The sequence below is a fragment of the Falco cherrug genome, chromosome 13 (genome assembly GCF_023634085.1).
Source record: "Falco cherrug isolate bFalChe1 chromosome 13, bFalChe1.pri, whole genome shotgun sequence".
Lineage (NCBI taxonomy): Eukaryota > Metazoa > Chordata > Aves > Falconiformes > Falconidae > Falco > Falco cherrug.
Genome location: NC_073709.1, coordinates 35,542,177 through 35,569,837, shown reverse-complemented (window position 1 = coordinate 35,569,837; position 27,661 = coordinate 35,542,177). Strand labels below are relative to the sequence as shown.

The 27,661-nt window shown below is 55.9% G+C and overlaps 2 protein-coding genes across 12 annotated transcripts; one reads left to right on the top strand and one right to left on the bottom strand.

Annotated features, from left to right (window-relative positions):
• Positions 1–42: 42 nt before the first annotated feature.
• On the bottom strand, positions 43–25,559 carry KLC4 (kinesin light chain 4). Of its 10 annotated transcripts, none has more exons than XM_055726209.1 (17): positions 25,436–25,559; positions 23,816–23,972; positions 15,378–15,644; positions 14,949–15,179; positions 14,500–14,578; positions 14,184–14,409; positions 13,813–13,900; positions 13,332–13,433; positions 12,846–13,019; positions 12,583–12,682; positions 12,013–12,065; positions 9,227–9,294; positions 9,036–9,144; positions 8,073–8,222; positions 1,176–1,300; positions 1,001–1,058; positions 43–489 (listed from the first exon to the last, which is right to left on the bottom strand). In XM_055726209.1, exons 3-17 carry the CDS (start codon positions 15,624–15,626, stop codon positions 400–402), a joined length of 1,902 nt encoding a protein of 633 aa, XP_055582184.1. In that variant the 5' UTR covers positions 15,627–15,644; positions 23,816–23,972; positions 25,436–25,559; the 3' UTR covers positions 43–399. The 10 variants fall into 10 exon arrangements, 9 of the variants coding, with proteins under 9 accessions (XP_055582184.1, XP_055582187.1, XP_055582185.1 ...); XM_055726212.1 differs by having other exon boundaries at positions 23,816–24,035; positions 25,436–25,510; XM_055726210.1 differs by lacking the exon at positions 23,816–23,972 and having other exon boundaries at positions 25,436–25,536.
• A 79-nt stretch (positions 25,560–25,638) lies between these two features.
• On the top strand, positions 25,639–27,314 carry MRPL2 (mitochondrial ribosomal protein L2). Of its 2 annotated transcripts, XM_055726207.1 has the most exons (6): positions 25,640–25,918; positions 26,031–26,172; positions 26,247–26,362; positions 26,456–26,566; positions 26,909–26,982; positions 27,072–27,314. In XM_055726207.1, the coding sequence occupies exons 1-6, from the start codon at positions 25,678–25,680 to the stop codon at positions 27,282–27,284; spliced, it is 897 nt and encodes a 298-aa protein (XP_055582182.1). In that variant the 5' UTR covers positions 25,640–25,677; the 3' UTR covers positions 27,285–27,314. The 2 variants fall into 2 exon arrangements, with proteins under 2 accessions (XP_055582183.1, XP_055582182.1); XM_055726208.1 differs by lacking the exon at positions 26,456–26,566 and having other exon boundaries at positions 25,639–25,918.
• The last annotated feature ends 347 nt before the right edge of the window (positions 27,315–27,661 follow it).

Genomic DNA, 27,661 nt, shown 5'->3' with positions numbered 1-27,661 from the left:
TTCGGCGTCACGCGCCCACCCCCTCCACGGGACGAGCCGCAGTCGCTTCTAGGGTCGGTTTTATTTAATAAAATAAAAGTACAGCGATCAACCAACGCGGGGGATCAACCCATGGCCGCCCACGCTCCCCGGCGCCCCGCCACAGCTGGGGGGGGGGCGCCCGCCCGCCCCCCGCGTTTCTGCCTGGCTGCGTGTGCGGCTGGTGCAGCAGAGGAGCATGCGTGGGGGCTGCGGTTCCCAAACCTGCGAGGTCCGCCCGGGGGTGCCCCCCGCGGGGGTCCCGGGCTGGATGGGCAGCCGGTGGCACAAGAGCCGATGATGGGGTAAACTGAGCGGTTGAGGTGGGGACGGTGCCGGGTGCTGCCCCGCGGAGCGGGGTGCTGAGGCACCGGTGGGGGGTCAGTTGGAGGAGAGCAGGGAGCTGTGGGAGGACAGGTCCATGCTGCTGGCGCTGAGGCCTCGGGTCTCTGCACGGAGGCCTTGGGTGCCCTGCAAAACATACCAGCCGTCAGCACCAGCACCCGTCATCCACGCCTGCACCCCGAAGGTGACAGCCCACCCCCTGCACCCCTTGCCCTGCAAGCCAGCCCCCCCTCAGTGCCATCACCAGCCGCATTAGGTGCCGCCTCAGCCCTCCCTGCTCCCGTCCTGTGGCTGGAGGGTCTGCCGAGCTGTGCAAGCTGGGAGGTAGCTACATGGAAGCAACACCTTCAGCTCTGGAGCTCTGAGCTCAGAGCAGGGGCTGTGCAGCTGCCCAGTGGGGCACTGGCCCAGGCCACCCCTTGGGAAGGCAGAGCAGCTCCAGCACCGCACAGCTAGTTGCAGAGTACAGCTGCATGGATGAATGCCTTCAGTGGGGTCTTGGGCACCACATGTGTGGCCCCCGCTGCGCCCCACGCCACCAGTGTCGCTGGCAGTGACCCCTGTGGCTAGCTGCAGCCACACAGCCCCATGCCAGCGCCTGTTCCTGTGCCAGCCCTGCGACCTGCCAGGTGCTTACCTCAAATGAAGCATCGCTAGACTTGTGCAGGTAATTTAATGATGCAGCTCGTTTCATGCTACAAGAAAGCAGAGGAGAACAGGTGTGATCTTTTTGTGCCTGACCATACCCAAACCCCCAAGGCAGCAGGGCTCCCACCCAGCCTGCACCCAGCCCTCACAGTCCTGGTCCCTACCTGGTGTTCCTGGGCTCCAGGGGGCCATTGCCCTGCAGTTTCTTGACCAACATCTCACTGCTCCTCCGTATCACATCCCGGATTTTCCCCAGGGAGCTGCTGCGCTGGAGCGTGCCACTGCCATCCTGGACACAGAGACACAAGCCAGGGTGACGGCTGAGTGGCACCGATCAGGCTCTGGCATGCTGCAGATTAGCGGCCAGGAACTGGGCTTGGCTCCAAACACGCTCTTGTGTGAAGGATTGAGACGTGGCCCAGGGCAGGGTTACTGCTCACTATGTGGCTCCTCCTATTTCTCCACAGGACATAATGACCATGGAGTCTGGGACCCCCACCACCATGGCCTGGCTCATCTAGACCGATCCTCCCTCCTGCCCAGTGCAAGCCCAACATCCAGCCAGCCGTGCTGGTGACCTGGTGTAGGTCAACAAAATGGCACTGGCATCCCCATGGCCCTGCTCCAACATGACATAGCTCCATCACCTGCAACAGCTCGGGCAGCAGCTATCAAGGAGGTCCCAGTAGCCAGGGAAGCACCAAGCCCAGGGGTACTTTTGTCAGGCCAGGACATGCTGCCAGGACATTAATTTCAAGGGCTGCCTCCTCATATGCTGCTGGCTGGAGACTATCCTCCTCCTCCTCCTCCTCCCCCTCCTCTCACCCTTCCTCACCATGCCATTGCTATTCCTCCTCTCCAACCAGCACTCATCCCAATGCACATCCCGGTGGTGCATGCCAGGCCTGCAGGCTCACTCATGTCAGACAAGATCAATCCACATGCACACATGGCCTTGTCCCACCTGTAACACCCCCAAGACAATTAGCTTTGAGCCTGCTGAGCAATTCAGGCAGCTCCATCTGGGATGCATCCATGTGGCTGCAACAACACTGTGTTGCAGAGCAGGCACCACTCTCTTCACTCCCACATCTTTAGCTGTGCCCAGCCCTGCTAGCTGCCCCAGGGTAGCACTTTGCAGGGGTGTCTTTATAGCTGCCTGCTTTTTCCATAGACCAAAACCAGCCCTAAACCTTGTTCCTCAGCTTGTTTCTTCCCACATGCCCCCCAAAAGTCCCCAGTACTCAGAAAGGCACTCTCAGCCCTTGACAGGCTCTAGCCCGTCTCTGCACTTAGCTCCACATGCACACAGGGTGCAGGCTGCCAGAATAATGCTACCTCGTGCCACTGTGGCACCAAGCTCTTCCCCTGTGGCCACGCATGCTCGCTGCATAAGGTAGTAGCACCACTGCTGCTGTGGAGTCACTTTTTCTCTGATACCCTGACAACAGCAGTCCTCCCTGCTCCTGATCGCAATGGCCACTGGCACATCAGGGCAGAAAAAGAAGGAAACATGGCAACCACAAGAGCCCTTTGCACGAGCATGTGGGGAGCCCCTTTGTATCTTTCTAAATGACCAAAATGCCACATAGCCCAGGCTGGCAGCAGCAGTTGTCCTAGGTCTGTCAATGCAGCCATGCAGCTCAGGGCCTCTGCCTTGGGCCAGTCACCCCCTTGTGCTGATTCCCCTGGGTTGTGGCCTTTTCCAACACTTCCCCACTCTGACTACCCAAAGCTGACCCAGCCCTAGACCTCTCTCCGACAGCTGAACTGGACTTTTCCTACCAGCAAAACTTTCTCCTGGTATTCATCTCACCCCTTCTTGGATAAGCCAAGCACATTGAACCCCTTCACTTTCTCACCAGGATGAGGGGTTTCCAGACCGGGAATCATGTGCTGTTGCTGTAAGGGATCACTCACTAGGAATGCAGAGAGCACTGAAAGTATTGACGAGGGAAACAGTTCGACTACTGCACCAGGCATCCTGCGCAGGTTGTGGAGGAGCTAGTCATCAGTATGTGGCACTAGCAAAGACAGGGGCAGGGTGTCTTTTGCCTCCCCACCAGACTTGAACTGGGTCACCACCCTCCCTGCAACATACTGGCATGCCAGGCACTGTTTCTTTTGCCAGGGCACACAAGCTAGGGCAAGAGAGCTGGACCATGGTACAAGGGCAGCAGGATCTAGCCAGGAAGTATGCTCTGGAGTCAGGGCTGGAGGGTGGAGCCACATTTCCCCAGTTGCAGTGATGCAGACTGACTGCAGACCAACACCAGAACCAAACGGTGCTGCATGCTGGGTTAAAAATAGCCTTCCTTTTCTTCCCACTCCCTTTTCTGCAGGGTTATTTTTAACTCAGGACATTTATGGGGCTTGGTTTACCGCAGAGCCCCCACTCCACTGCACCCACCAGGATGACAGCACTCAAAAGAAAAAGAAGCAACTCCAACCACCAAGCTGCTCTCCACCGCAGAGTGCTCTCCACCAAAGGCAGAGGACTCGGGCAGGATTTGGCAGCACACAGAGCTCAGCACTGGGGGACACAATGGGGCATTTCTCTGGCTAATGGAAACACCTGCTGGGGAAGGCCCAAGCTCAGATGCCCCAAGGCAGCCCTGCCACATATAACTACAGAACTGAGATTAGTAGCAACCCCAGTGTTGAGGTTAGGGAGAGGAGGCATGGTGGAGTTGGCTCCCTTATCTCCAGCGCTCAGCCTAGGAGAGGTGCCTGGGGGCTGCACATTCCCCTGCACACACACAGACACCAAGCACCCACACACCTGCTCCAGCAGCACGTGCACCCGCCACCCCAGGGCTGGCCAATGCTAGCCTACAGAGCATGGAAAGAAGCACAGGGCAGCGGTTTGGGTCTGTCTACCTTTAATCAGAGGTATGGTTGTTACAGCACCAGGTCTAGGACATGGCAAGGCACAGGGGCAGGTGGCACTGAGGCATGAATGCACCCTGCACTGGGGACTCACCACTCTCCAGGAGCATGGAGCAGTGCTGGGAGAGAGAGGCTGGGAAGGCACAGCCCTAGAGCACTCAGCCCTGGGCTCCACACCCCATGGTCCTGAGGACAAACCTCCTTTCAGCAAGCACAAGCTGCCAAGGGAGCAGCACGTGTGTGCCCCAAGGCCTCTGCACCACCACAGGAAAGCCAGGCCTAGACAGACACAAGCACATTTAGTATCATAACCTGCCTAGCAAGAGAGAAGCTATCTAGCTAAATAAATAAGGGGGTGCGGGGGTGTCCTGCGCTGGCCTCTGGGCTCTATCCTACTGGCTGCAGCCTCCCCAGCTTTCTTCCCAGATAGGACGGGCAGGGAGGTTCACTTTCTGTAGGAGGTGAGATGAGGGTGTCCACCCAAGGGTGCAATGCAAGGCTCACAGCAGCAGAGGTCTGGCACTGGGAAACGTCCCCTTTCCTAGTAGTGGCTGACAGCACCAGATCCTGTGCAGGCCTGGAGTCCCATCAGAGGCACTGAGACACACACACACCTCACATGCCTCTAGCAGTAGCAGGGTTACAGATTTCCCACCCACTTGGCTAGGGACAGCCAGACAGTGAGGCACAGCACCAGAGATTACACCTGGCAGCCCAGGGCCTGAGTTCAAGAATTTCCCTCCTCCACGAGCAACCTGGCCCCTTCTCCTGTGGAAACTTCCTTCCAGCTATCCCATCTGCCCCCACGTCCTCAGAGCACCCCAAGCCCAAGCTCTTCCCTTCCTCACACCCTCCTTTGCACCTCCTTCTTCTCCCAGCCACTCTGCTCCAAACCGGCCATTCCCCACATCTTGGCCACTTCTAATGGCCTGGGGCCTGGCCTCTTGCAGAAAAGTTTGGCTTTCTTCCTACTCTTCCTCTGTCTCCAAGGAACAGCAAACAATTTCACCCCTGCCTCTCCCTCTCCCAGCAGTCACACCTGGGGACCCTGGAGCAACAGGGAGCTGATTCACCCTTAATGCCACAGGCAAGGAACTTGGCTACAGCACCAGGCCAGGACGCTGTAACCAACCAAACATGCTTGTCCTGGCAGATCCCTCTTCCATGCACACAGCCCCTGGCAGTCACCCCCTCACCTCACCTTGGATGTACAGTAACTATGGGCCACTCTGCATTCCTGTGCCCCTGTGGAGAGATCCACGTGCTGCCCCTGGGATGCAGAGCTCAGAAGGAAGAGGATAGCGAGACAGGGACTGCCCTGTGCTGCAGGGAGAGCCCAGCTCACCGGTGGCCAGCGCAGGTTTGCTACAGGGCACTAACATCAGCTAAGCCTATGGGGAAGGAAACAACTGGGCATATGACAGCCTTGCCAAGGCCAGGCCTCTCTGTCCCAAAACAGCCCCCCCCGCTCTTCGTGCCTCCATCCTGGCCTCTGCAGAGAAGGAGGAAAGAAGCTAGGAGGGTTGAGGATGTCTAGTGACGGTGGAGTCGGCACACTCGGAGTGAAGACAATCCCCCGCAGGCCTGGTCCCCAGGGATGTGCAAGGGCAGGCTGGGGGTGGGGGCACACAAGGGTATGGTGACCCGTCACCCTGGCCTGGGGGAGCGGGCAGCTCCTTGCAGATTCTTCCTGCTCTTGCTGGCCACGGGGCTGGAGCTGGGCCACGTGGCCAGACACTCCTCTGCAGGCGTCGCGGTGCCCTTGCGCGCCGGGAGGGTTGGGGGACTGGCGTGGAGTCCTTGCCGAGGAAGGAGGGATGGTGTGGAGGAAAAGTCGGAAGATACAACACAAACATCCAGGTGATTGCGGTGGAGGGGAAAGAGGGAGTCTCGGGAGGCATTTAAGCCTAGTGCACAGAGAGGAGAAAGACACAATTTACAAGGCCGTGAGGTTGTAGGTCACCCAGGGAGCAGGTGGGGCAGGGCCCAGGTTGCATGCAGAGACAACAGGCCTTGTCTGGGCAGGGGGGGAGTCCCATGAGGCTGAAGTGGCAGACTCACATCTTTGCCAGCACTCTCCAGCAGGCCGGCAGAACAGCTAGCTCCGGGAGGAACAGCCTGGACCTCCTGCTGTGAGGGCTCCCTGCTCCCAAGCCTTGGGCACAGGGCACCTGCCAAGGCTTCAGCGCCACAGAGATGGTGCCATCCCTGTTCTCACAGCCCCTACGCTGGCTCTCCCACCCCAGTTACCTGGGCAGCAAGTAGCTGGTCCAGGCCCCAGGGTGGTTCCAGAGCTGCCCTTGGCAGCAGGGCACAGAGGTTGCTGGCACCCTGGGGGGTCCCACGGCCCTGTCTGCAGCAGCTGACAGCTAAGGGATGGCAGCAGAGGCCGCCCTGAGGCAGCATATCCAAGGTCTCCAGACCAGCACAGGAAACAACTGGCCATGACAGACAGGAGCAGCGGGAGATGCCTCAGCCTTCTTATTCAGGGAGCTGCAGCCCAGTGCAGGGCTGCTAGCTGGGAAGAGGAGGCTGGCTATGTGTGCAGCAGGCTGGAAAAGGCACCAAGCATCACGTGGCAGCCACGTCCTCCAGGGTGCTGGGCTAGACCTCAAACCCTCTACAGCTGGCTGGGCCAGGGAGGCCCTGCTGAACCCCCTGGGGAAGGGTCATATGGGTAGGGACTATCCCCCTTGGCTTCATCAGGCTCAGGGAGAGGGTGGTATTGCCTGCTTGCCTTGGGATGATCAGCTCAAAGACTGTCAGGAAGGTCTCCCAGACCATCACCAGGGCAAAATGATCACCCAACATCAACCACAGCCAGGAGGAACCACAGAGAGACACCAGCCAGGACAGGCACCAGGTGATCCCAATCCAAACCTGCAGCCTTCCCTCTACTAACAGAGACTGCAAGGACCCAGGGTTGGTGCCTTGCCAGGGCTTAGGACCCTCTGCACTCCTGATGCCGGGACAGAGGACAGCTTTGTATCTGGCAGAGCTGCCAGGTCCCCTTGAAGCTCTGCTCTCCAGGTCCCCTCCAGCCACCTCCTGGGTACAATCCACAATCAAGAGAGCCAGCAGGCTTCAGGCTTGGGTGTTGAGGGGCTGTCATGGCAACAGGGAAGAGGAAGGGAGGGAGCTCATGCAGGTGGGGATAGAGCAAGAGCCAGGTGAGGAAGGGTTAGTGACAGCAGATGTGAGGGGGGAGCAAAAGACTCCGTGTGCTCAGTGTGTTGCCTGTGCCAGGCTGCAACAGCCCTGGGTACCCAGCTACGCTACACTCTCAACTAGTTTGCAGGAGGAATGGTAAGCATTAACAGCTCTAGCAGCCAAGCACCCACCAGCACCACGCTCACCTGCCACCTCTTCTCCATCCTCCTGCTTGCAGAAGGCAAAAGACACCTGTCCCAGACCTGGACTGCTACCTTCCTCCAAACTCAACGCTAGCGACCAAAGTATCCCTCAGTCTCAGAGCAAGCCTAGACAGGCCCGGGTCGCCCTGTCTGTGCCCAGCTAACACCAGCCTCTTTTGCCACTACTGGTCAGCCTGGCCTGGCATCCCGCAAAGACCTGCCTTTTATCACCTCTGCTTGGCCAGAGCCCACAGAGGGCATAAGACCAGGAGAGGGGAACAGCAAAGATGCTGGCTGCGGATTATTCCCATGCTCTGCGGTCACTCAGTCACAGACACACCAGGCACATACACACACGCACACACACCTCCCCAGGCTCAGTATCGCCTGTGGCGCAGGGCAGGACAGACAGCCAAGTTGCTCACAGAGCCTGTGTGGGCCTGAGATGGGGCCGACGCTCTCAGCCAGAGCCTCGAGACAGGGAGCAGCAGGGAGAGATGTTAATAAGGTTGCAAGGCTAAGATTAAGGGCAGGCCAGGACCAGCTCATGCTCTGCATTGCCAGGGCCTGGCAGCCCCCTGGAAGCAGGACCCCTCAGTCAGGGATATCTGGCCTGTACACCAGAATCCAGGCCCAGACACGCACCTTTGCGGGCTGGCTGGCTGGCTCATGCCAAGAAAGAGGGGAAGGAATTGTGCAGGGAACGAATGGAGGCAGACAAGGATGCCACAACAGGCCACGCAGGGACAGCACTGAGCCAGGCTGTCCCTTCCCTCTGGCAGCCAGCTGAGGCCATTCTTGATGGTGTCTTGTACTTACCCCGCTCCATTCCACGCCCATACTCACTTCCTCGCTACCGTCTGTGGCATTCTCGTACTTGACGCTGCTCCCCAGGCTCCGACGTCTCTCCATGCCATCGCCCTCCTTCAGGATCTCCACCACCTTTGTCTGGTTGATTGGGTCAATGCCCTGCAAGTAGAAAGGGATAAGGAAGCACCATGTTTTGCCCTTCTGTGTTGTTTCCCTCTAACAATCTGCTGTGCCATCACTGTCCTTGGTCCCATCCCCTCTCTTGGCCATTACCCCGTCACAGCCAAAACTCTCCAGTGTCAGAAAGATGGAACCAAATGCCATTCTGCACTTAGCAGTCCCTGTTTGGGTTCCCAGCTCAGTCACACACCACATCACCCCCCAAGACATAAAGACCCTGGGGGACAAGGGCTTGCTGCCCCCTCAAAGCTGACAGCTTTTTTTCCTTCACATTTTGGTGTGCGTGAAGTTTTCTGTCCTTCAGTCTTTGTGCCAGGTGCTTACAGCTCCTGCTTTATTATTTGAGGATTAAGAAGAGTTTAGGGTGAGAGGTACTCTAAGAAATCCCTAGTGTGTTCCCTGGACAAAAAATTAGTGGGAAGAAAACATCCCAGAGACTGCAGATCTCCCCAGTAATTGACAAAGCCCAGTAACCTGCCCTAACCCAGCTGTAGTATTTCTCCACTCAAAAGAGCCATGCCTTCTTCCCCACATGTACACACACTGACACCTGCTCCATCCACACATGCATGCATATGCACAACCCTGCACATGTACACGTGTGTACCCCTGCACAAACGCAACCCCAGCCACCAAGGCACTCTGGTGTCATGGGAATGCAAGCCAAGGATATCAGAAGCTGCAAGGCCCAGGAGAGTCCCTCGCCGCACCCCAAGCCAAATGCTGTGCCGTGACCTGCCACCCCAAGCCCCACAATGTCCCCTCCACCAGGGAAGGTCCCTCTGGGGTTACCTGCCGCCGAGAGCGAACCGCACACTCCTCCAAGGTCTCAGCTGCTTCTAGCTTGCCCTGGCGTCGGTACAGCGCACCCAGGTTCCTCAGAGTGGTGTTCACAGTTGGGCTGTAGCAATAGATGGAAGGTGAGCTGAAGCCCTGGGGCCACCCCACCCAGAGCCTACAGCTGCCTACAGAACCCCTCTTACCTGCTAACCTTACAGGCCTTGTACCAGCCGCCATACTCAGCATAGGGAGCACTGTCTCTGTGCTTGCTCTACAGGGTGAGGAGAGATGACAGTTGTTAGGCCCATGCCATTCTCTAGCCTGTGCTCTCCCTCTGGGGGCCATGGTCAGCCCCAGGCTGCAACCCTGCACCAGCCCAGCCTTCGGAAACACAATATGCGAAAGCAGTGATGAAGCCCACCAGGTTCCTGGAGGGAAAGCTGAAAGCCCATTTGATACAACAGATTTGGGCCACAAGTAGAAGTAATGTCCCCATCCCTGCAGGGAGCATAATCCCATCTCCTTGCCCCTTCCGCAGTACCAAAGGCAGCATGGACAACACAGCCCATCCTCATGGTGCTCTGGAGGACATGACATCCCGCCCCACCCACCCCCCAACATGCAAGAAGGAGAGGGGGAAAAAACCCACACTCAACCAACAAAAGGCCCATAAGCATGTCAGGCAGCGTGGGCACTAAAGCTCTCAGCCATAGCTAGCAAAGGAATCAGCCAGCCACATCCAAGTGCCCAGCCTTTGCACCCCAAAGCTGCCTGGTTTGCCCTGCCACAGCCAGGAGCAAAGAGGCTGCAGGCCAGAACAACAGGAGAGGGGGCAGAGCCTGATGCTCAAGGAGAAAGATCTAGGACCAGGACAACCCACTCCGCAGGGCAGCATTGCCCTGGGTTGGTAAGGACCATGGCACCTACAGGCAGGAGTCACCACTGCTGCAGCAGCAGGGCTGCTCGTCTGTGCATCCTGGTGCACGGTGAGCACTTTGGGGGTGTGCCATGCCCCGGGCTCTGCACTCACAGGACACAGGGGCTGGGCAGGAAGCCCCCAACTCAGCAGGGCTGCTCTCACCAAGCAGGTGCAGGGGGCCACTGCTCCACAGCAGGAGGTTCCCTCCCACAAGGGCTCCAGCCCAGAAGAAACTGTTTTCACAGGGACCACTTTTCTTACTCAGTCCCACAGCACTTCTCAGATCTTCACCCCACATCCTGGAATCTTCCTGAGCCACAGGCACATGCAGCTTTCCTTACGCCAGAGCCCACCCAGCCTGGGCAGGCCACAGGGACAGGAGAGCTCAGGACTCAAAATGCCTCTGAAGCTTATAGAGAGGCAGCCCTAAGAGGGCGGCTGAACCCAAGGGGAAAGATCTCAAATCCCCTGGGGCAGAAAGACCCTCACAGGCTAGGGCTGCCAGCTGTGCCCCAGGCCCTGCTGGCTTGCAGGAGCTGGCCTCCCCCTGCTGCCACTGAGAGCAGAGGGAAAGAGGGCTGAGGGGAGGGGAAAAAATAATAAAAAGTGAAGCTCTACGAGAGAGGTTTGATGCTTTTTAATAGGAGATGTGGAAACACAGCACAAAGCAGGGTGCAGCAGCCCCAGCCCCTGGGCCAGCAGTACAAGCAGGTCTGTGATTACTGCTGCCTGGCCAGGAAGATCACACCAAACCATGCCATGCCATGGGCACAGAAGCCTTGGGGACAGGAGCCCCAGGGGCAGGGAGAGGCTCAGCCCTTGCCCCAGGCTGTAAAATTAATCTCACTCCAACTAAGAACTCGGGTCCCTGAGCCTGTTCTCTTGCCCTGTAGCAAAGCTTGTGTTATCTGGAGCATAGCTCCACACCACAACTATCTGCTTTTGACCTCTTAATTCTCCAAAGATACCATCAAAAGTGTCTCAGTCCCAGAGGGAACAAGGGGAGCCTAGTCTCTGGTCCAACTTTGATTTCTCCTGCATAGGATGGTGCCGCAGCAAGTGTGATTTCTTTGCAGCAGAGCCTTCGTAGTGCAGCAACTGGAACAGTGCAAGGCAGAGCTGAGCACTGCCTGCACTGAGGACCCCACAGAGCAGTTCAGTGGGAACACACAACATGCTGGTGGGAGGCAGCTGCTAGTGCCCTGCTCTTAGGGCTCACAGGATAGGACTGCCAGCCTGCTGCCTGAGCCCATGTAGGGATGAGGCCTGCTCTAAAGGCAAAGGAGAAGGAGAGGCAGCGTCTGCTCCTACTGCAGCTAGAGGACCAGACCAGAGCCCTTCATTCTGCTGTTTCACCCATCTGCCAAAAAGCAGGTGAGGTCTTTGGCTTCGGAGAAGCAGAGACAGGACTCTGCTGCATTTATCAGCTGAGCACAGAGCAGGGCCTGGGCAACAGAAGTAACAGCTTCTTTGCCTCCCAGCCTAGTTGAAGGAGAGCACAAAAGTCTCTCCTCTCTGAGGCCAGCTAGGATGCAGAACAGCTAGGGCCTGCCCTTTGCAGAGATCTTTTTCAGGAGGTTTGGCTCCATTTCCTAAGAAAGGTGATGGCAGCAGTTTCTTCTTGACCTCCGTTTTCCCCCAGGCAGCCTTAGGGCTGCTTCAGAAGTGGGCTGTGCTCTGGGTACTAGCAGTTCTTTGGAACAGAGTGCCAAGGCCCTGCAGCACAACCCTCTGCCATCCGCCATCTTGCATCATCTGCGTGCCCTAGAGGGATCACTAAAGCAAAAAGAGAGAGCATGCAGCCATGGTGGAGAAGCTGAACAATCCCCTGCCCCAGGAAAAGCATCAAGCTCTCTGATGGGCCTTCCCTTCCTGCTGCGCCAAGAAGCAGCCATGCTCTCTCCTCACTCTCCAGACCCCTCCTGGCCTTCATCAGTGGCCATGGCAGCTCTTCAGACTGCAGGAAAGGAGGGTCTAACTGTGAGAAGAGAGGATCAAAACCCTTGGATCTCCTTCCCCTCCTAGGGCTCTTGCTGCTGTCAACAGGCAGCACCACCAGCTCAGACTCACCTTGCTCATCTCCTCTCTCTCCTCCGCATGCATCCAGATTGGCTTGTGTTCATCTGTGTGGGGAAGAACGCAAGACAGCTCTGCTCGCCTCCTCACCCTGTTGCTCTGCCACTTTCACGGGGGCTCTGCCTCCTGCACAGCCCAGCACTCCGTCCCCAGAGCCAGCAACTCAGAGGGAAGTGACAAGGCATACAGAACCCCCCAGTCCCTGGGCCTAAGCCCCAAGAAAGGCAACCAACATTGCAAGGGCAGGACAGAGGAAGGAAGGAACAAGCCCTCCCATGGGGAAGTACCTGTGCCAGGTGTACAGGAGAAACTTCAGCCTATGCCTGGGAATGATTGTGCCACTTGCTATTCTACCTTTTAACCACAGCTATTCCCAACTCAGCAAAGACCAAAAGCTTCTACAGAAGAGGTGGAGCAGCATAACACACTAGAATGGCAGTGTTTCAAGGGCAAGGCATCCCATCCCACTGCCAGGGGGATACCAGAACCAGCCAAGCCTAGGCTGAGAGCAGGAGACCTAACTGTTCACCCTTCCCCAGCCCCAACAGCTTCTACTGTACAAACCATCCACAGAGCCAAACTCCTTCACGTGAGCACGGGTAAGGATCTCCTTATACAGCACCTCTGCATCTTTGTATTTGCCTTGCTTCAGGTAACAGGAAGCCTGCAACAAAGAAAACAGCTCCAGCCCCACTGGGCAACACAGATTAACTCTGCCCCCTCCCTGCCTCATAGCTATCTCTCTGCTTCTTCCAAGCACCAGGCAATGCTCACCTTTCCCATGGCACCACTCCCTGATCCCACATGGCCTCTCCCCAGGATCTTACCAGGTTGTTCTTGGTCTTGGCCACATTGGGGTCATCAGGACCCAGGCAGCTCTCGTAGATCTCCAGGGCCCGGCAGTAATAGTACTCCACCTCATCATACTTGCCCTGGTTCTGGCACAGCAGGGCTAGATTGTTCAGCTGCTTGGCCACATCAGGATGGTCTTTGCCTAGGACCTGGGTAAACAAATGAGAAGCCACAAAAAGTCAATGCATAAAGACTGCAGTGAACTCCTGGCACTAGTAGATACTGTAATCCCTCGAGGACATGCCTATGTCAGACAGGAGCCAAAGACTAGGGAGGTACAGAGGAGAAACTGCAGCTTCCACCTCCTGCAGGCCTCTCTAAGGCTGCAAACACTGGAAAGAGAGGAAAAGTGGTGGCAGAATCAACAGCTGGGTAAGTCCTGGATCTCCCAGGTGCAGTGAGGTAATGCAGGAAAACCCTCAGGGAGAGCTGGAAGGAAGGAGAGTGTGGGAGACCAGTACCTTCTCACGAATCTCCAGGGCTCGCTTACACAGTGGCTCTGCTTCTTTGTACTTCCCTCTCTTGCCATAGAGAACAGCCAGATTGTTCAGAGTCGCTGCCACCTGCAGAGACATAAGCTTCTCCATGAAACAAAGCAGAATCCAGTGGGACCAAACAAGAAGTGCCAGCAGCAGCAACAGTGACTATCCCATCTCCTTCATGCCTGTACTACAGCTGCTTCTGAAAAGAAGGAGGTCTAGAGGCAGAAGGTCACCCTGCCTGCATCACAGAATCCAGGAGAAGCTAACTCCTGACAGGCCATACTGACTAAGACCGCAGGAATTAATGAACCAGTAAAACAGAGCCCCACATCACGTGAACAGCATCCCTCACATCACAGAGCACACTGTCCTTTGTAGTCCAGCTGCAGACACACCATAAAAGGCACCATTCTAGAGCACCCAAAGGTCAAGGGAAGTGACTGAGATAGGAGACACTCACCGCTGGGTGGTCTTTGCCCAGAGTCTTCTCACGGATGGAAAGCGCATCATTCAAGAGGTGTGCTGCCTCTTTGTACTTATTCTGATCCCTGCAGTGCAAAGTCAACTGGTTATTTGGTGTTTGGACACCACAGCCCATAGCAAGCAAAACTGCAAACAATAGTCCTCCTTCCACTCATACACAGCCCCCACAGCTCGTTCATTTCTCCATTCCTCCTAGTTATATTCGGACGTTTGGTTGTCCAAATACCTTTTTGAAAGGCAAACCACTGGAAGCAGGGGGAGCTCCACGTTACCAGTAAGTGCTGTCCTGGTAAATGGGAGAGGCAGAAAATTCTCCTGGCCCAATCCTGCCCTCCCCACCATACTCACCTGTACACTAGCGCCAGGATGTTCAGCATAGTAGCCACATCAGGGTGATCATGGCCTGATGTCTTCTCCAGGTCCTCCAGCGCTTGCTTGCAGAGCGGCACAGCCACTTCATAGCGTCCCTGTGATGCGTACTGGATGACAAGGTTGTGGAGAGTGCGCAAGCGTGCAGGAATCTCATAGCCTCCCTGCTGGGCAGCTGCCACTGCACTGCTGTGCTGGTGGGGCACTGCAGGCACAGAGGAATAAACAGGGACACAGTTGGCACCGCAGGCTTGAACAGAGACAGTGAGTTGACCATGCATGAGCAAACACTTACATCCAGGACCATGCTCCTCCTCCTCATTCGGGAACAGATCATCCAGAGAGTCTTTGGCGGAGTCACCCTCCTTCTCCTCCTGAAAGGATGAGAATCGCAATACTGTTGGTTCTCAGAGGAGAGAGCAGCAGCTTGCACTGAGTCAGCTGCCAAACTCTCCTCCCTGCTGCAGCCCACCAACACCCCCAGCTTCCCCTGTTGTCTCTGCCACCATCTTCCCCCAACACAACAAAACTAACAAAGCCAGATTTCCCCAGCACATCCTGCCATGTTATTCCATGGTCTTCCAGAGACTTTGTGCCATGCAGGCTCCCTTTAGTTACAGGTGTTGCTGTGCACAGTAGCTAGGAAGGGGCAAAATCCAGGGTAACACTATCACTTTTAGGCAATCCTGCTGGTCCAGCCTCGCCCACCCTCAAAGATGGCTGTTTGACAGGACTAGGGCATACCGAAGGTGAGACATCCTCATCATACTTCTTCAGCTGGTTCATAAACTCAAGGTGTTTCTTCTCCTCCTCCAGCTGAGCCACAGTTTGTTCACTGCGCTGCAGCTTCTGCTGGGTGTTGGCAAGCTCGTCACGCAGCCACTGGTTCTCCTGGCACAGTCTCCGCACCTGAGCACGCAGCTTCTGCTTCTCTGACTCCACAGCATTCAGATGGTTGGACAATGCCATCATCACCTTATCAAGAGTCCCAGTCAGTAATCACCACAATCCTGTACCTCCCCCACATGCATGCTTAGGGCTCACCCTCAGAGCCACGTTGGCCTTCTACACTCAACCCCTTGCTGTCCCCCTGCAGCTTATGGGGAATGGTCACATGCCCACCTTCCCCTGTAAGCCCTGGGTAACGCCTAGGGGGTCACCCACCACTCTCACCTGAGCTTCTCCAAGCCCCAGTTCAATCATCTCCACTGACTTGCGGAGCAGGTTGGATTTCTCATGCACAAGATTGGCTTCTTCATCTTTCTTCAGGCACTTGATGGTCTCCAGTAAGCTGTGCAGGATGGAGTTGTGTTCATTCTTGAGTGCCTCCAGTCCCTGCATCACCAGCTTGGTGTTGGAAATTATCTCCTCTTGGCTCAGTTTGTCCAGTTTCTCCTCCCTTGGGTACACCATGGTGGACATAGTGCTGCTCCTGCAGCCCTACAGAGAGAGAGAACCTGAGCACCTCAGCGCTGTTTCAGGGAGTCACAGCTATACAAAACTGTCACAGCCTCCTTCAAACAGCCAGAGACAGCGTTCAACTGGTTGCCTACTCTAAGCCCTTCCCCTCTCCTCTTGGCTGCAGACAGCTGTCAGGGCACATGTCTCTGCTTTTGTGGCACAGAGCACTGGCAACCAGTGCAGGTGGCGCAGGTGAACAGGAGACAGAAAAGGCTAAAATCAGTGCTGACCTCCAACACCCCCACACTCCCAGCAGTGAGGAAAGCTGATTTAGCTTCCATTTAAGAACACAGATTTGTAGTCGGCAGCTGGGGTTGCGATGCATACACCTCCTGCCCACAGACCACAGATGCAAGAAGGCTGTCAGAGCTCAGCACCTCTTCCGACGAAGAGAGGGAACAGAAAGTGGAGGGATGCCAGCTCAAAGCTTTCTGCTTTCTCAATAGAAAATCTCCTGGAAGAGCATCTCTCAGACAGGGAGGCATCAGTGGCTTTACCGGGCCAAACAAAAAAATTCCCTGACCAGAAGAGTATCCCCAGCAATGCTAGCCCCAGCACAGAATGGCCATTGTGGCGATAAGGGACATAACACCACCAGCATGAACTGAATCATGCCTGCGTGGGAAAGCTTACATACACCAACTGCTACAGTTACACTAGTGTAACCCTTGCGTGGGTGTCAGCTTGAAACACTAACAGCTTTCTCAGCTTCATTTGCCCTGCTGCCAGCCCAAGGACTCCTCAAGATGACACAAGGACTCTGTACTCCTTCCCAGATACATCACGGGAGAGTACCAAGCTACTGCCTTTGCACAGGGACACCAAGTGCTACAACCCACAGTGTTAGCATGGCTGCAAGATCCCTGCATAGAAAATCCAGGAGCTAGGAAAACACAGGGGCCAGAGGGTGAGACCTAAGAAGCAGGCAAGACCTCTTATAGCAGGTTGACAGCACCCTCGCTGCTCCACAGCTCACTCACCCAACCCTCTCTCAGCCTCCCCCCTCAGCTGAGCCACCCCAGCAGACTCTTCACATTACTCACCAACAGCAGAAAGCCACCACCCACCTTGCCATCGGTGACTCCAAGGCCAGCCTTCTGCAGGGCTGAAGGCAGCCAGCCTGCAACGCCCTGCGCAGGCAGCTCCTGCTGTGCCCAGAGCTGGTGGGAGGCACTGCAACCTGTGCACCCAGGGCCCTGCTGCCAGCGAACTGGCCACCTGCCCAGGCACTACGCAGGAGGAGGGAAGCACCACCGACAGATTTGTCTTTGTCCTCCTGCTGGACCCACCTCTGCGTGGTCTGAGCTCTCTGTTCACCAGCAGCCTCATGCCTGGTTTACTGAGCGAGCACAAATGCTGCCTCAGGTACATGAACAGAGAGCGCACAGCTCCTCTTCTTGGCTGGGCTCCTTTCCTCCCCACCTGTGGACTCTGCCCAGGGGGGTCAGGGAAACCCCCCAGCTCAGCTGCCACTACCCCTGCCCAGGGTAGAGCAATAGAGGGGCCCAGTTTCTTCCTCCCTGCAGCACTGCAAGTGAAGATGGCAAACAGTGCTGGGGCAGTTGCTACAAGTACACACATCCCATTATACTCACCCATTTCCTGCTCTAGCCTCACTCTTCCAGAAGTTTCTAGAGTTGTTTTACAGGCCCGAGCTCTCCTCTCAGCTACTGTTTGGTTTCTGTTCCAGCAATGCACTTCAATCCCTCACAAAGGGCAGCAAACTCTTGATAACACAGCGGGGACTTTACTGAACCTCAGCAGGGCAGAAACACTTCACATCTCCTGAAGACTGGGTTCCTGTTCATGCCTTTGAGCAAGAGCCGAGTCCTGCCCCACCTATCCCAGAGTCATAACACTGACTTCACATTCACTCCATGATCCACCATCAGCACCAAACCCTGAGCCATATTCACTATATCCTTCACTTTTGGGCATCTGCCATGCTCCACATGCAGTTACCCTGGGCATTGTGCATCTTACACTGAAAAGTCTCATCCAGATTGTGACATATTCCCAGTTTGCTTTACAGACCATATGAAAAGAATGGCATGAAAAACCTCACTAAGATCAACAGAGAGGGCACAGGCTACAGTTTTGAAGAAAAGAATAGGTCTTTTGAGAGTTGGCTGCCACTCATATCCTGTCTTCCAAACTGATTCTCCAGGATCTGGCATCTAAGTGTTCTGGTCCACGATTCTCCCGATTATTCTTTTTCCTACCTTTATGACACATCTGGGTGAGTGATCAAGTGCTAAAGCAACATGGGAAGCCCTGCCTAAGGCAGGGTTCTGCAGGTGACCACAATTCAGGAAGAGATGTGCAACAATTCCCAACTCCAGAGGAAGAGGCTGGCAGCCCAAAGGACACTAGCGCTGCCATGTCTGGCAAAGCACTGCTCTCCTGCTCTGAAATGGCTCCAGACAGCTTTCCAGGAAGGTTCAACAGGCACTCATCTGCTTACACAAAAGCCAAGGTAACAGCTGCTAAAGGGTTAAATGTCCCCTGTCTCTGGTTTCAGCTCATAAGGAAACACAGCCCCAGACTCAGAAATGAAGATCAGGAAATGAGAGTCCTGTGGAGCACAGACAATGCTCGGGACACAAGGAGACCCGCAGTGCAGCCTCATACCCAGCATACAACAAAACTCGAGCTCTGCCCTAAGGCTCACACAGCTGTGCAGCACAAGTGCCTCTTCATCATCTGTCCCTCTGTGTACTGGGTCAGCTGTGAAGTGCTGACAGTTTTCATGGAAGCATTACTTATGTAATACAGAGATCTTGCTGCCATCTTTAAAAATGTACAATACAAAAGCACTGGGAAGAGGAACATGTTACAAATCATGATAAAAAGCCACCAGAGCTTGCACCTTGCTAGGTAACAAGGGTCAGACAAGACCCAGATCCACAGAAAATCAGCTTCATTTATTCCACTGTGCACAGAACTGTTCCTCAACTGAGAAATCTCCGAGCTGTGTGTTAAACCACGAGTGCCTCTTCTACAGCAACATCCTGCCTTTCTTCAGCCCTTCCAGCAGAAAAAGCTTTGAGCATTTTGCAGTCCCCATGATCAACTTGTTTTTCAGAACTGTAAAGATTTCAGACAGAGAAGGGAAAATAATTCAAAATGTCCTGACCCACAGCACACCACACTCATCCGACCCTGCAGCTACATCCTCAGATCCTCAAGACATACCAGTACAGGCCACTCTTCTCCCACTGGCTGTGCAAACACCTCTACACAATCCTGGTCCTTCTCCCTTAAGACGACATCCTAGAAGCACAGCTCAGCTAGATGCCAACATGCTTCCGGTGTTCAACAGTAGAAAGGGGTTGTCCATGCTGGACACAGGGTACAAAACCCAAGAACCACACATGGGCCTTTCACTTCCAAGTACCAATAAGAAAACAGAAGACTGCAGAGAAGTCACTTCAATGATTCTACCTCTTGCACAGCAAAGAAAACCAACACACACTGGTGGGAGCTGAATTATCCCTCCAAAATGATATTTTTTTCCCCCTACAGAGCCTTATTCCCCTACAGAGCTTTCCCCAGGCAGGTCAACACTCAAGTGCCCAGCCCTTCAGAGAGGAAACATGCTCTATGGCAACCGACGCCAAGGTCAGGCAGGCTGAGGCTGCTGTATAAGCACTCTTCCTACTCCCACACATTCAGTAAAGGGCACCAAGTGTCCTTTATCCAGGCAGAAACAAACTCAGAGGTTCCTGCAGAGAGGAGGGGAGATACCACCATTTGCCTTTGGCAGGGGGAGGTTCAGACTGGAATATGAAGAAAGAATGCTTTTCCAACGAGTTCCTCAGGAGATGGAGTCCCCAGCTCCTAGTTTATCCTGCTGCATTCATCACTACTTTGCCGGTGTCACAGCCCAGGTCTCTCCACCAGACATTTCTGCTCTAGTTGGCATGTCTTCCCTATTTACATTGAGCTGCTAGAATAGCCTGGCTCTCCGGCAACACCCATCTCCCCTCCCCTCCCCTGTTCCCATTTGGAGGACTGCTGCAGGAAGACAGGGAGGGAACATGCGTGCTCCAAGTTTTGTGGCAGTTGCAGCCATCAACTGGGAATCCATCAGCTAGCACATCCTGCCAGGCAGAAACTTTCCTCCTGTACTCAAGTGCATAACTGGGAAATCACTGAACATCAGCAATTTCAGCAGCTCACTTTTCTGCCTCTGAAAACTGATCCCACATGCAAGAGCTTTAAGAGGAAAGACCTGGAAGCTTCACTGCTTCTACCTTAAACCCACAACAGAAACAAGGATGCTCAACGGGCCTAAGTGAATCTTAAAGCTTCGATGATGATGCCTAATGCTAGAAGGCTACAGAGAGGAAAAGAAAAAAAAAAGCACCAGAGAAATCAGGTGTCAGCTACAATAGGACAGAGACTTCAGGTCTACGCACCCCTCAACAAATTCAGTTCACTACAGGGTACCATCACAACTTGAACAAGCAATACTGTCAAAACAATAATTGAAGCTTCCCTCAAACTGCAGATGGCCTGCCAGCACTTTTTGTATAGAAGTATGCATAGATTTTTAGCAGCAAACTGTTTTGTAGGAGAAGGAGATCTAAGCTGCAGAAAACCAGCTGGGTTCTAGGAAAAAGCTTCCTGTGGAAAAAAGAGTAAGTCTGACCCATAGCAAGAATGACTGATCACATTTGGGAGAGAGACAGCAATTGTAGCATTTAGAAATTAAAACACAAGGCTTAAAGTCTTATTTTAACAATAATTATCCCAGTTGCATGCTGTGAGATGTGCTTTCACTGCCTGGAGAAATAGCAAAGTTATGTATTTGGGAAGCAAAACAACCTGATAAAAGTAGGGAGTCGGGTTTTTTTTCCTTTGGACCGCTGCCAGCTCATTACTGCCAAAAAAGGGGGCATCTAGAGCCCCATCTTCTGCCCAGTTTTCCCAACCCCAGCCTCCAGCCTGAACCTTTCTTGCACTGCAGACAGTCTAGAAAGGCAAGCCAACACAGAGATGACTTCACGTACCATAGAGACTGTTGTGTTGCAACTTTCTTCCTAATAAAAGAGCCTGTCTGTTGTATTACTTGGAAGGGATGCCTAGAGGTCTCTCAGAGGTCCACCCCCTCACTCAAAGCAGGTATCTGTATCCAGTCAAGAGCTGAGTATCTCCCAAAATGGAGATCCCAGAAGCTCTTCAGACCCCTGTCCCATGGCTTAACCATCATCACATGGGAGGGGAAAAAAAAATAAAAAGAAAAAACATCCTCATCTGAATTCCTTAGATAAACTCCTTATTACATTTGCCTTTACTGAACACCACTTCAGGACAAAGGGGCCAGGCACCACTGCTCTGGAAACTGACCCTAGGCCCCCGAGGAAGAAAAAGCAGCATGTCTCCTTTCAGCAGGGTCCCACAAGGACAGGATCCCTCTGTCCCAGAGCAAGAGAGGCAATGCAGTCCCCCTCCAGCAGCACTGGAGGCAAGGAACTGTCCCACCACATTCTCCCACGCCCCAAAACCAGGACTCTCCTTAGCATCCAGGCATCCCCTTGCACAGTTTTAAAGCTGATCTCCAAGCCCAGAAAGGCTTCACCCAACCAGCTTCCCCAAGTTTTAGTTATGTGTAACTCAGTACAAGTTGACATTGCTGGAAATAGTCCAGCCCATCCTATCCCCTGGACAGGGATCAAGGCCAGGCTTGCTTCTTTCAGCAGCAGCTGACACACGCCAGCTCGAGCTGAGCATAAAGCTCCAGGGGTTTTTCTAGATGCTGGAAGGCCTGTGTTGGGGAAAGTCTGTGCTAATCAGCAGGCTGCCTGCAAGAGCCCCAGGGGCTTTTAACTAGGACTAAGAAACTAAACTCGCAGCTCAAGTGGAATGGCTCCACCACAAGGAGATAGGAAGCTCCTTTCATGCTCTTTCCCTTCAGAACTGAACACTCCTCTCTGCCCTAGAAGCTTCAGCTCGCCACCACCTACAATCTCTAACAGAAAATGCACCTTAGCATAACCTTCCTGAAACTTACGGCAAAGGTGGTGGTAAGCTGGCTTTACAGGAACTTGGCCACAGTGACTCAGGGTTCATATCACTACAGAAAGCACATATTCCCATCGTCCTCCCGCTTTCCAGCCCACAGCTGGAAATCCCAAGTCAAAAGCTACTGGTTCTGATTGACCAGAGCAAGCAATTCCTCTGTTACCGAAGCATGATCCAATTCCAATAAGCATATGTGCTCTGAGAAATACAGAGAAGATGGTCTGGTTGACTTTGTATCAGATCGCTCATTCCTTTCAAGACCAGAAAGGTCTTACAGACATTGGAGGCAACAAGGGTTAAAAAAACCCACAAAACAAAACAAAACCAACCAACCAAAAAAACCCCCAAAACCAAACAAAAAACCCCAAACCAGCACCGACAGGTGCCATTAGCAGAAAGCCATTTTGCTCCTTATTGCAGTTCATACTGTTTACAACCCTGGCTGGCCAGAGAAACACGCACCTTTCAACAGGCCATTAGAACCAGAACAGCAGTCTTCACCACCCCCACCAGCAAGCTTATGCTAACACCTCCAGATCAGCTGATAAGACCTCGTTTTGAAACTCTTGCTCATGTCTGCAGCAGCTCACCAAATCCATTATGCATCTGCTGTGCCTGGGACTACAGTGGAACAACACTAAAACCTGTTTCCAGGCTAGCGGAGACAAGAGCTAAGCAGCTGGAATGAAGCCAGGACAAGCATCTCTTCCTAGCCTCAGAATCTGATTGGGAGTCTCACTCTTATTACAAAAGACAGAGCGAGAGCCATTATCTTGGCCTGCCAGCATGAAGTAGCCAGTATTAAAGCAGGCAGAATAATTCCCAGGAGCCAGTGCCTCTGCAAGCATCTGTCTAATGTGAGGGCTATGCACTGGATGTGCCTCAGGAGTGCAGGAGATGGCCAGGACACAGCTGGGACCAGCAAGTGCCCTGGATCCACTCTGAGTGCCCCGAAGGGCTCTAGAGAGCCCACACTCCCCTCCATGCTGTTACTGGGGCAGCTGCAAGACTAAGCTATTATTTCCAGAAGCAAACAGGTCTTGTAAACCATAACAAGGCATCCAAATTCAAAGACAAAGCTCTACCTGCATAATAAGCAAAGGATCTGTTTTACCTCTGGCTCCCCCCACCAGCTGGAGCTCTCTGAGGAGCTATGTGGCTCTCTCCTATCAAATCAAGCCTTTATCCAGCAGCTCTGCCAAGGTCAAAATCTTGCCACATGTCCTTTGTGCCCTGAGAGCCATTTTGGTATTTGGAGTTAATGCTGTTGTTCCTACCTGGACATTCCTCCAAAGCAGATGAGAGAACATGCACTTCCTGCTCCTTTTGCCAATTACAGCAAAGCTCAGCCATGTTTATTTACCCTGTGTCTGAGCTGGCCAGATCTTTGACCCGATGTGTGCTGAACACCACCCTCCTTCCCCTCATGCAGTGGCGTGTGCTTTCTGGAACGGGAGCCAGGAGATCAAGGGCACTAGAGGAGACCCTAGCATAGAGCTGCATGAAAGAGCGAGATGCCAGCTATTCCAGACGCAGGGAAGGCTGCAGTTGCTGGTAATGTGCCTCTGCCTCCCACCATTGTGCAAATTCCTCCTGGCTGCCTGGCCAGAGTATTCAGCTGAAACGCCATCCCCCAGCCCTTCTTCAGACACCTCCTCCCAGATGCATCCTCTCCCTCCTAGAAGCTTACCAGCAATTGTCCCCCCCTGCGCCCCACCCTTAGTAGGGTGCATCTCCACTTTGGAACAGCTTAGTCAGCAGTTTATTAATGGGAGGAAGGTTTGTGAGGAAACAAGGTTTTGAAAGTTTGAGAGCCATTGCTGTGTGCTAGGAGCTGCCTCCGTCATAGTTTCTCTGGCTTTGTCTGGCAGCAGAAGGCACGCCCGCTGCATATTCTCGGGATATGCAAGCCAGAGACACCCCTTCATCCCTCCTCAGTATCACCATAGAGAATTTCTGTGCCCACCTGGCCGACTGTAAGCTTTCCAAGGAGAAAAGTTTTTGTCAGCTCTGCTCAAAATTGCACTTCAAAGCGGTCCTTTGTTACAGGACGGCTGGGTGCCCTGCCCGTCTCAGTCACTGGATGGGAATCCTCCCCCACCCTCACCGCAGAGGAGCGGTACCTGGCTGCCTGCAGCGGCTTGTCCAGCGTTGGCACTCCCGGAGGCCCCAGTGCCACGAAGCACAGGCCGCAGCGATGCACGGCTCCCACGGCGTCTGCTGCGCTGCCCTCCAGTTCTAGCAGAAGCGCAGGCACCAGGCACTCAGCAGCCAACCACACTGCAGCAGGGGGAGGGGAGGAGATGCAGCCAGGCTCCAGAAACAGGACGGTCGGACGCTCTCCTGGGAGCGCAGAAAGCGCCACATGCCAAACCCTGAGCTCCCTCCTTGGGGCCCAATGGTAGTGCGAAGGGGCAGAGCTGAGCCCCCAGGCTGCCACTACACACTGCCCAATCACTCTGCCCCCAAAGTCACCCCTGCCCTACACCCAGCTAGATCTGCTCCATCCTACACTCAGTCTTGTTGCGAAAGGTTTTACATCCTGTTTGGCACCATCCTCACCTGTGTCCCTGCTGCTGACCCCATCCCATCCCCTAAAGCCAAGCAGGTAGAGCTGCAGAGAACCCTCCAGCTGTGGGATTGCTATCACTGTGCCAGCAGAAATGGCCAGGCACAGGACAAGATCACTGGGCATCCTACTGTGGCAGCACTGCACAGTGCAGAGCTGGGCCAGGCATTGCCTGGAAACGTTCATTCAATCTCTAGACACCTTATGCAGAGAGACGACAAACGCCACAGCATGCAATGTAGCCAGTGGATTGTTGCTACGACCATCCCATCTGCGGTAACAGGCAACCTTCTCAGTGCTCTCTATGATGTTTCGTGAGCCTCTGGAGGCATGCTGCCCCAACTACCTATGTCTGCCAAAGCCAGTGCTTCATCAGGATTCATGTCCCTCCCTACAGGTTCCCGCAGAGGTGGAAGGGGGTTGGGTGTCCCAGGAGGAGCCCAGCCATGCTGACACACAGGCTCTCTCTTGCCTCATTTCACAACACATTTCTTCACTAAAGCATCCTACTCTTCTCCTTTCCCAGGTTCTGGAGGGCAAACCTGGCTACAGGGCACACCCGGCTAAAAAAAATAACGCAAGTTACACAGGAGGAGCGCAAACACATACTATTTATCTGACACTGAAAGCCATTCCTGGCAACGAAGACACCACCTAATTATAGAGCAGTGAATCCTGCAGACTGTGCCTACAGAGCAGCCTGGAACTGCCAGGAGTGGGCCTTCAGCCGGTCCCACCGCTGCCACCAACGCCCCCCGCCCCGGGGCTGCGGCCTCCTCCAGCCGGCACAGCACGGCCCGGCACGGCCGGAGAGCGCGGGCAGCGAAGCAGCTGGCGCAGCCCCAGGGAGGCCAGGGCCGGCCGCAGAGGGCCGGAGCCCCGGCCAGCTGCTCGCCCCGCTCCCGCCAGTCCCCAAGGCCGCAGACCCAGCGGCCTCACCGCTCCTCGGGCCCGCGCCCCCGGCGGGCAGGGCGCGCTGCGGCCCCAGAGCCACGCCGGCCCCAGGCCCGGGCCGAGCCCCGCGGCGGGGGGTGCCTGGGGAGGCCGCACGGATCCGGCCGGGCCCCGCGGGGGCTGCCCGGACCCTCCCCGCGGGCCGGCTGGGCCCGGGGCGGGGAGAGCAACAGAAGCGCGGGCGCACACGACCACCCCCAGGCAGCCCCGCCCGCCCAACCTGCTCGGAGCGAGGCCTCGATGGCGGTCGCTGTCCCGGTCCGCGATCGCGGTCCCGTGTGCCGGGACGGGAGCCTGTCCCCGCCCAGCCCCACCCACCTCCCTCAGCGGCGCAGCCCCTTTAAAATGCAACATGGCCGCCACCGTGGCTCCGCCGGCAGGAGGGCGCCCCCTTGCGGCGACCGCGCGGCGCTTCCGGCCGAGGCCCTGCCCCGGCCCCGCGCAGGCACCGGGCCGGCAGCGATGGCGGCGGCCTTGTGCCGCGCCTTCAGGGCGCTCCTGTGGCCGGCCGCTTCGCTGCCCGCTGGGCTGCCCGCCGGGCCGCCCGCGTCGCTCCGCCTTCCGGGGGGCGCGCTGGCGGCTGCCTGCCGAGGGTTGGGCGGCTCGGCGCCGCGCTGCACCACAGACCCCATGTGGAAGTGCCGGATCAAGTACACGGTGCGGCCCGTGGGCATGAAGAAGACGGGCGGCCGCGACCACACAGGTGGCAGGACGGGCAGGGCCCGGCGGGGGGCAGCCGGGGGCGGGCAGGGCCCGGGGACAGCCGGGGGTGAGCTGGGGTCAGGCCCACCTGCAGCCGCTACTCTTTTCTGCAGGCCGCATCCGCGTTCGGGGCATCGGCGGGGGACACAAGCGGCGGTACCGCATGATCGATTTCCAGCGGCTGCGCTACGAGGAGGGCGCCGCGCCGCAGCCCTTCACTGAGAAGGTCATCAACGTCCGATACGACCCTTGTAGGTGAGCGTGAGTTGTGGGCTTGGCCCCGGGCAATTTTCCCTGGGGGGACCACCCACCATGAGTGCCCTGCGCAGGTCGGCTGACATCGCCCTGGTGGCCGGCGGCAACCGGAAGCGTTGGATCATTGCCACGGAGAACATGCAGCCAGGGGACATCATCACGAACTCCTCTCACATTGGCAGAATGGCAGGTGCATGCCAGGGCCAGGGATGGCCGCGCTGGCCCTGCCAGGGATCCATCGGCTGCTCCCTGCCCAACTAACTCAGCAGCTTCTGTCTTGCAGTGTCAGCTAATGAAGGGGATGCCTACCCGCTGGGGGCTCTGCCTGTTGGCACGCTGATCTGCAACCTGGAGAGCCACCCTGGGAAGGGAGCGCAGTACATCCGGGCAGCTGGTGTGTCTCTGGGAAGAGGACCCAGTGTCTGTAGCCATTTTCAGCTTGGTGCAGATGGAGGGCGGGGGGGTGCACCACCCTGGGTGGCCAGTGACAGGGAATCGCTGTCTCCTCTCCTCCCCGTGTTAGGATGCAAAACAGTCCTCCAGAGAGGTAAGGGCAGCTCTGCCCCATTGCTTCCTGGTGATGTGTTGAGGCCCTGTCTTTGGGAAGCAGTGCTGCACAAAGGGCACTGACAGGGGCTTTGGGAAGTTCCCAGCATGGGACTGCACTTGCCACACGGTAGGATACTTGGTCCTGCTGCTCCAGGCAGCTAGCTGCCTCCTCTCTTGCCTGCTGCAGGGACTTGTGGGGTGCTGCTGAGGAAAGTGAATGGGACGGCCATCGTGCAGCTGCCCTCCAAGAGGCATATGCAGGTAGAGGAGCCATGCTGTCCCTGACCTGGCTGCCTGGGCCTGCAGCCATATGTCCCCAGAGAGGCCTGCAGCTCTTCTCTGTCCCCTAGGTGCTGGAGACTTGCGTGGCCACGGTGGGCCGTGTGTCCAACGTCGACCACAACAAGCGGGTGATCGGGAAGGCAGGCCGGAATCGCTGGCTTGGCAAGCGCCCACACACAGGCCTGTGGCATCGCAAGGGTGGCTGGGCTGGGCGCAAGATCAAGCCTCTCCCGCCCATGAAGAGCTACGTCAACCTGCCGCGGGTTACAGCACAGGAGTGATGCTGCCAGCCAATAAAGTTCTCCATACCACTGCCGTGTTCCTGCTGCCTCTTCTGCGCGGGCCTTAGGGGATGGGTTTCCCCAGCAGGCTCATTTGGCTGCGTGCAGCCCCTGGCGGGAGTTGGGCTGCCCTGGCCTGAGCTTGAAGCGGATGGGGGTCTCGGGGGGGGGGACGGGGGGACGGGGGGGTCAGGCAGCTCTGCACAGCCGTGCCGAGGCTGGCCGCGGGGCTCCTCTCCCGCCTTCCGCGGGCAGGGCAGTGAGGGCAGCGGGCGGCCGGGCCGTAAAGCGACCGCTGGTGGGCGCGGTGACCCGCTGCGCAGCTGGGGAGCGCGGACCTTGGCGTCTCCAGGCCCGGTAATGCCCCACTGCTGCCC

What these genes read in the sequence shown, in the direction of transcription:
- MRPL2 (XM_055726207.1), top strand. Translation starts at nt 25,678, where the DNA reads ATGGCGGCGGCCTTGTGCCGCGCCTTCAGGGCGCTCCTGTGGCCGGCC. An exon ending in GGGCGGCCGCGACCACACAG is followed by an intron (nt 25,919 to 26,030) that starts GTGGCAGGACGG and finishes TCTTTTCTGCAG; the next exon opens with GCCGCATCCGCGTTCGGGGC. An exon ending in CCTCCAAGAGGCATATGCAG is followed by an intron (nt 26,983 to 27,071) that starts GTAGAGGAGCCA and finishes TCTGTCCCCTAG; the next exon opens with GTGCTGGAGACTTGCGTGGC.
- KLC4 (XM_027813805.2), bottom strand. Translation starts at nt 23,002, where the DNA reads ATGTTCTCTCATCTGCTTTGGAGGAATGTCCAG. An exon ending in CCAAGACCAAGAACAACCTG is followed by an intron (nt 12,683 to 12,845) that starts GTAAGATCCTGG and finishes TCTTTGTTGCAG; the next exon opens with GCTTCCTGTTACCTGAAGCA. An exon ending in CGGTTCGCTCTCGGCGGCAG is followed by an intron (nt 8,223 to 9,035) that starts GTAACCCCAGAG and finishes TTCTACTTGCAG; the next exon opens with GGCATTGACCCAATCAACCA.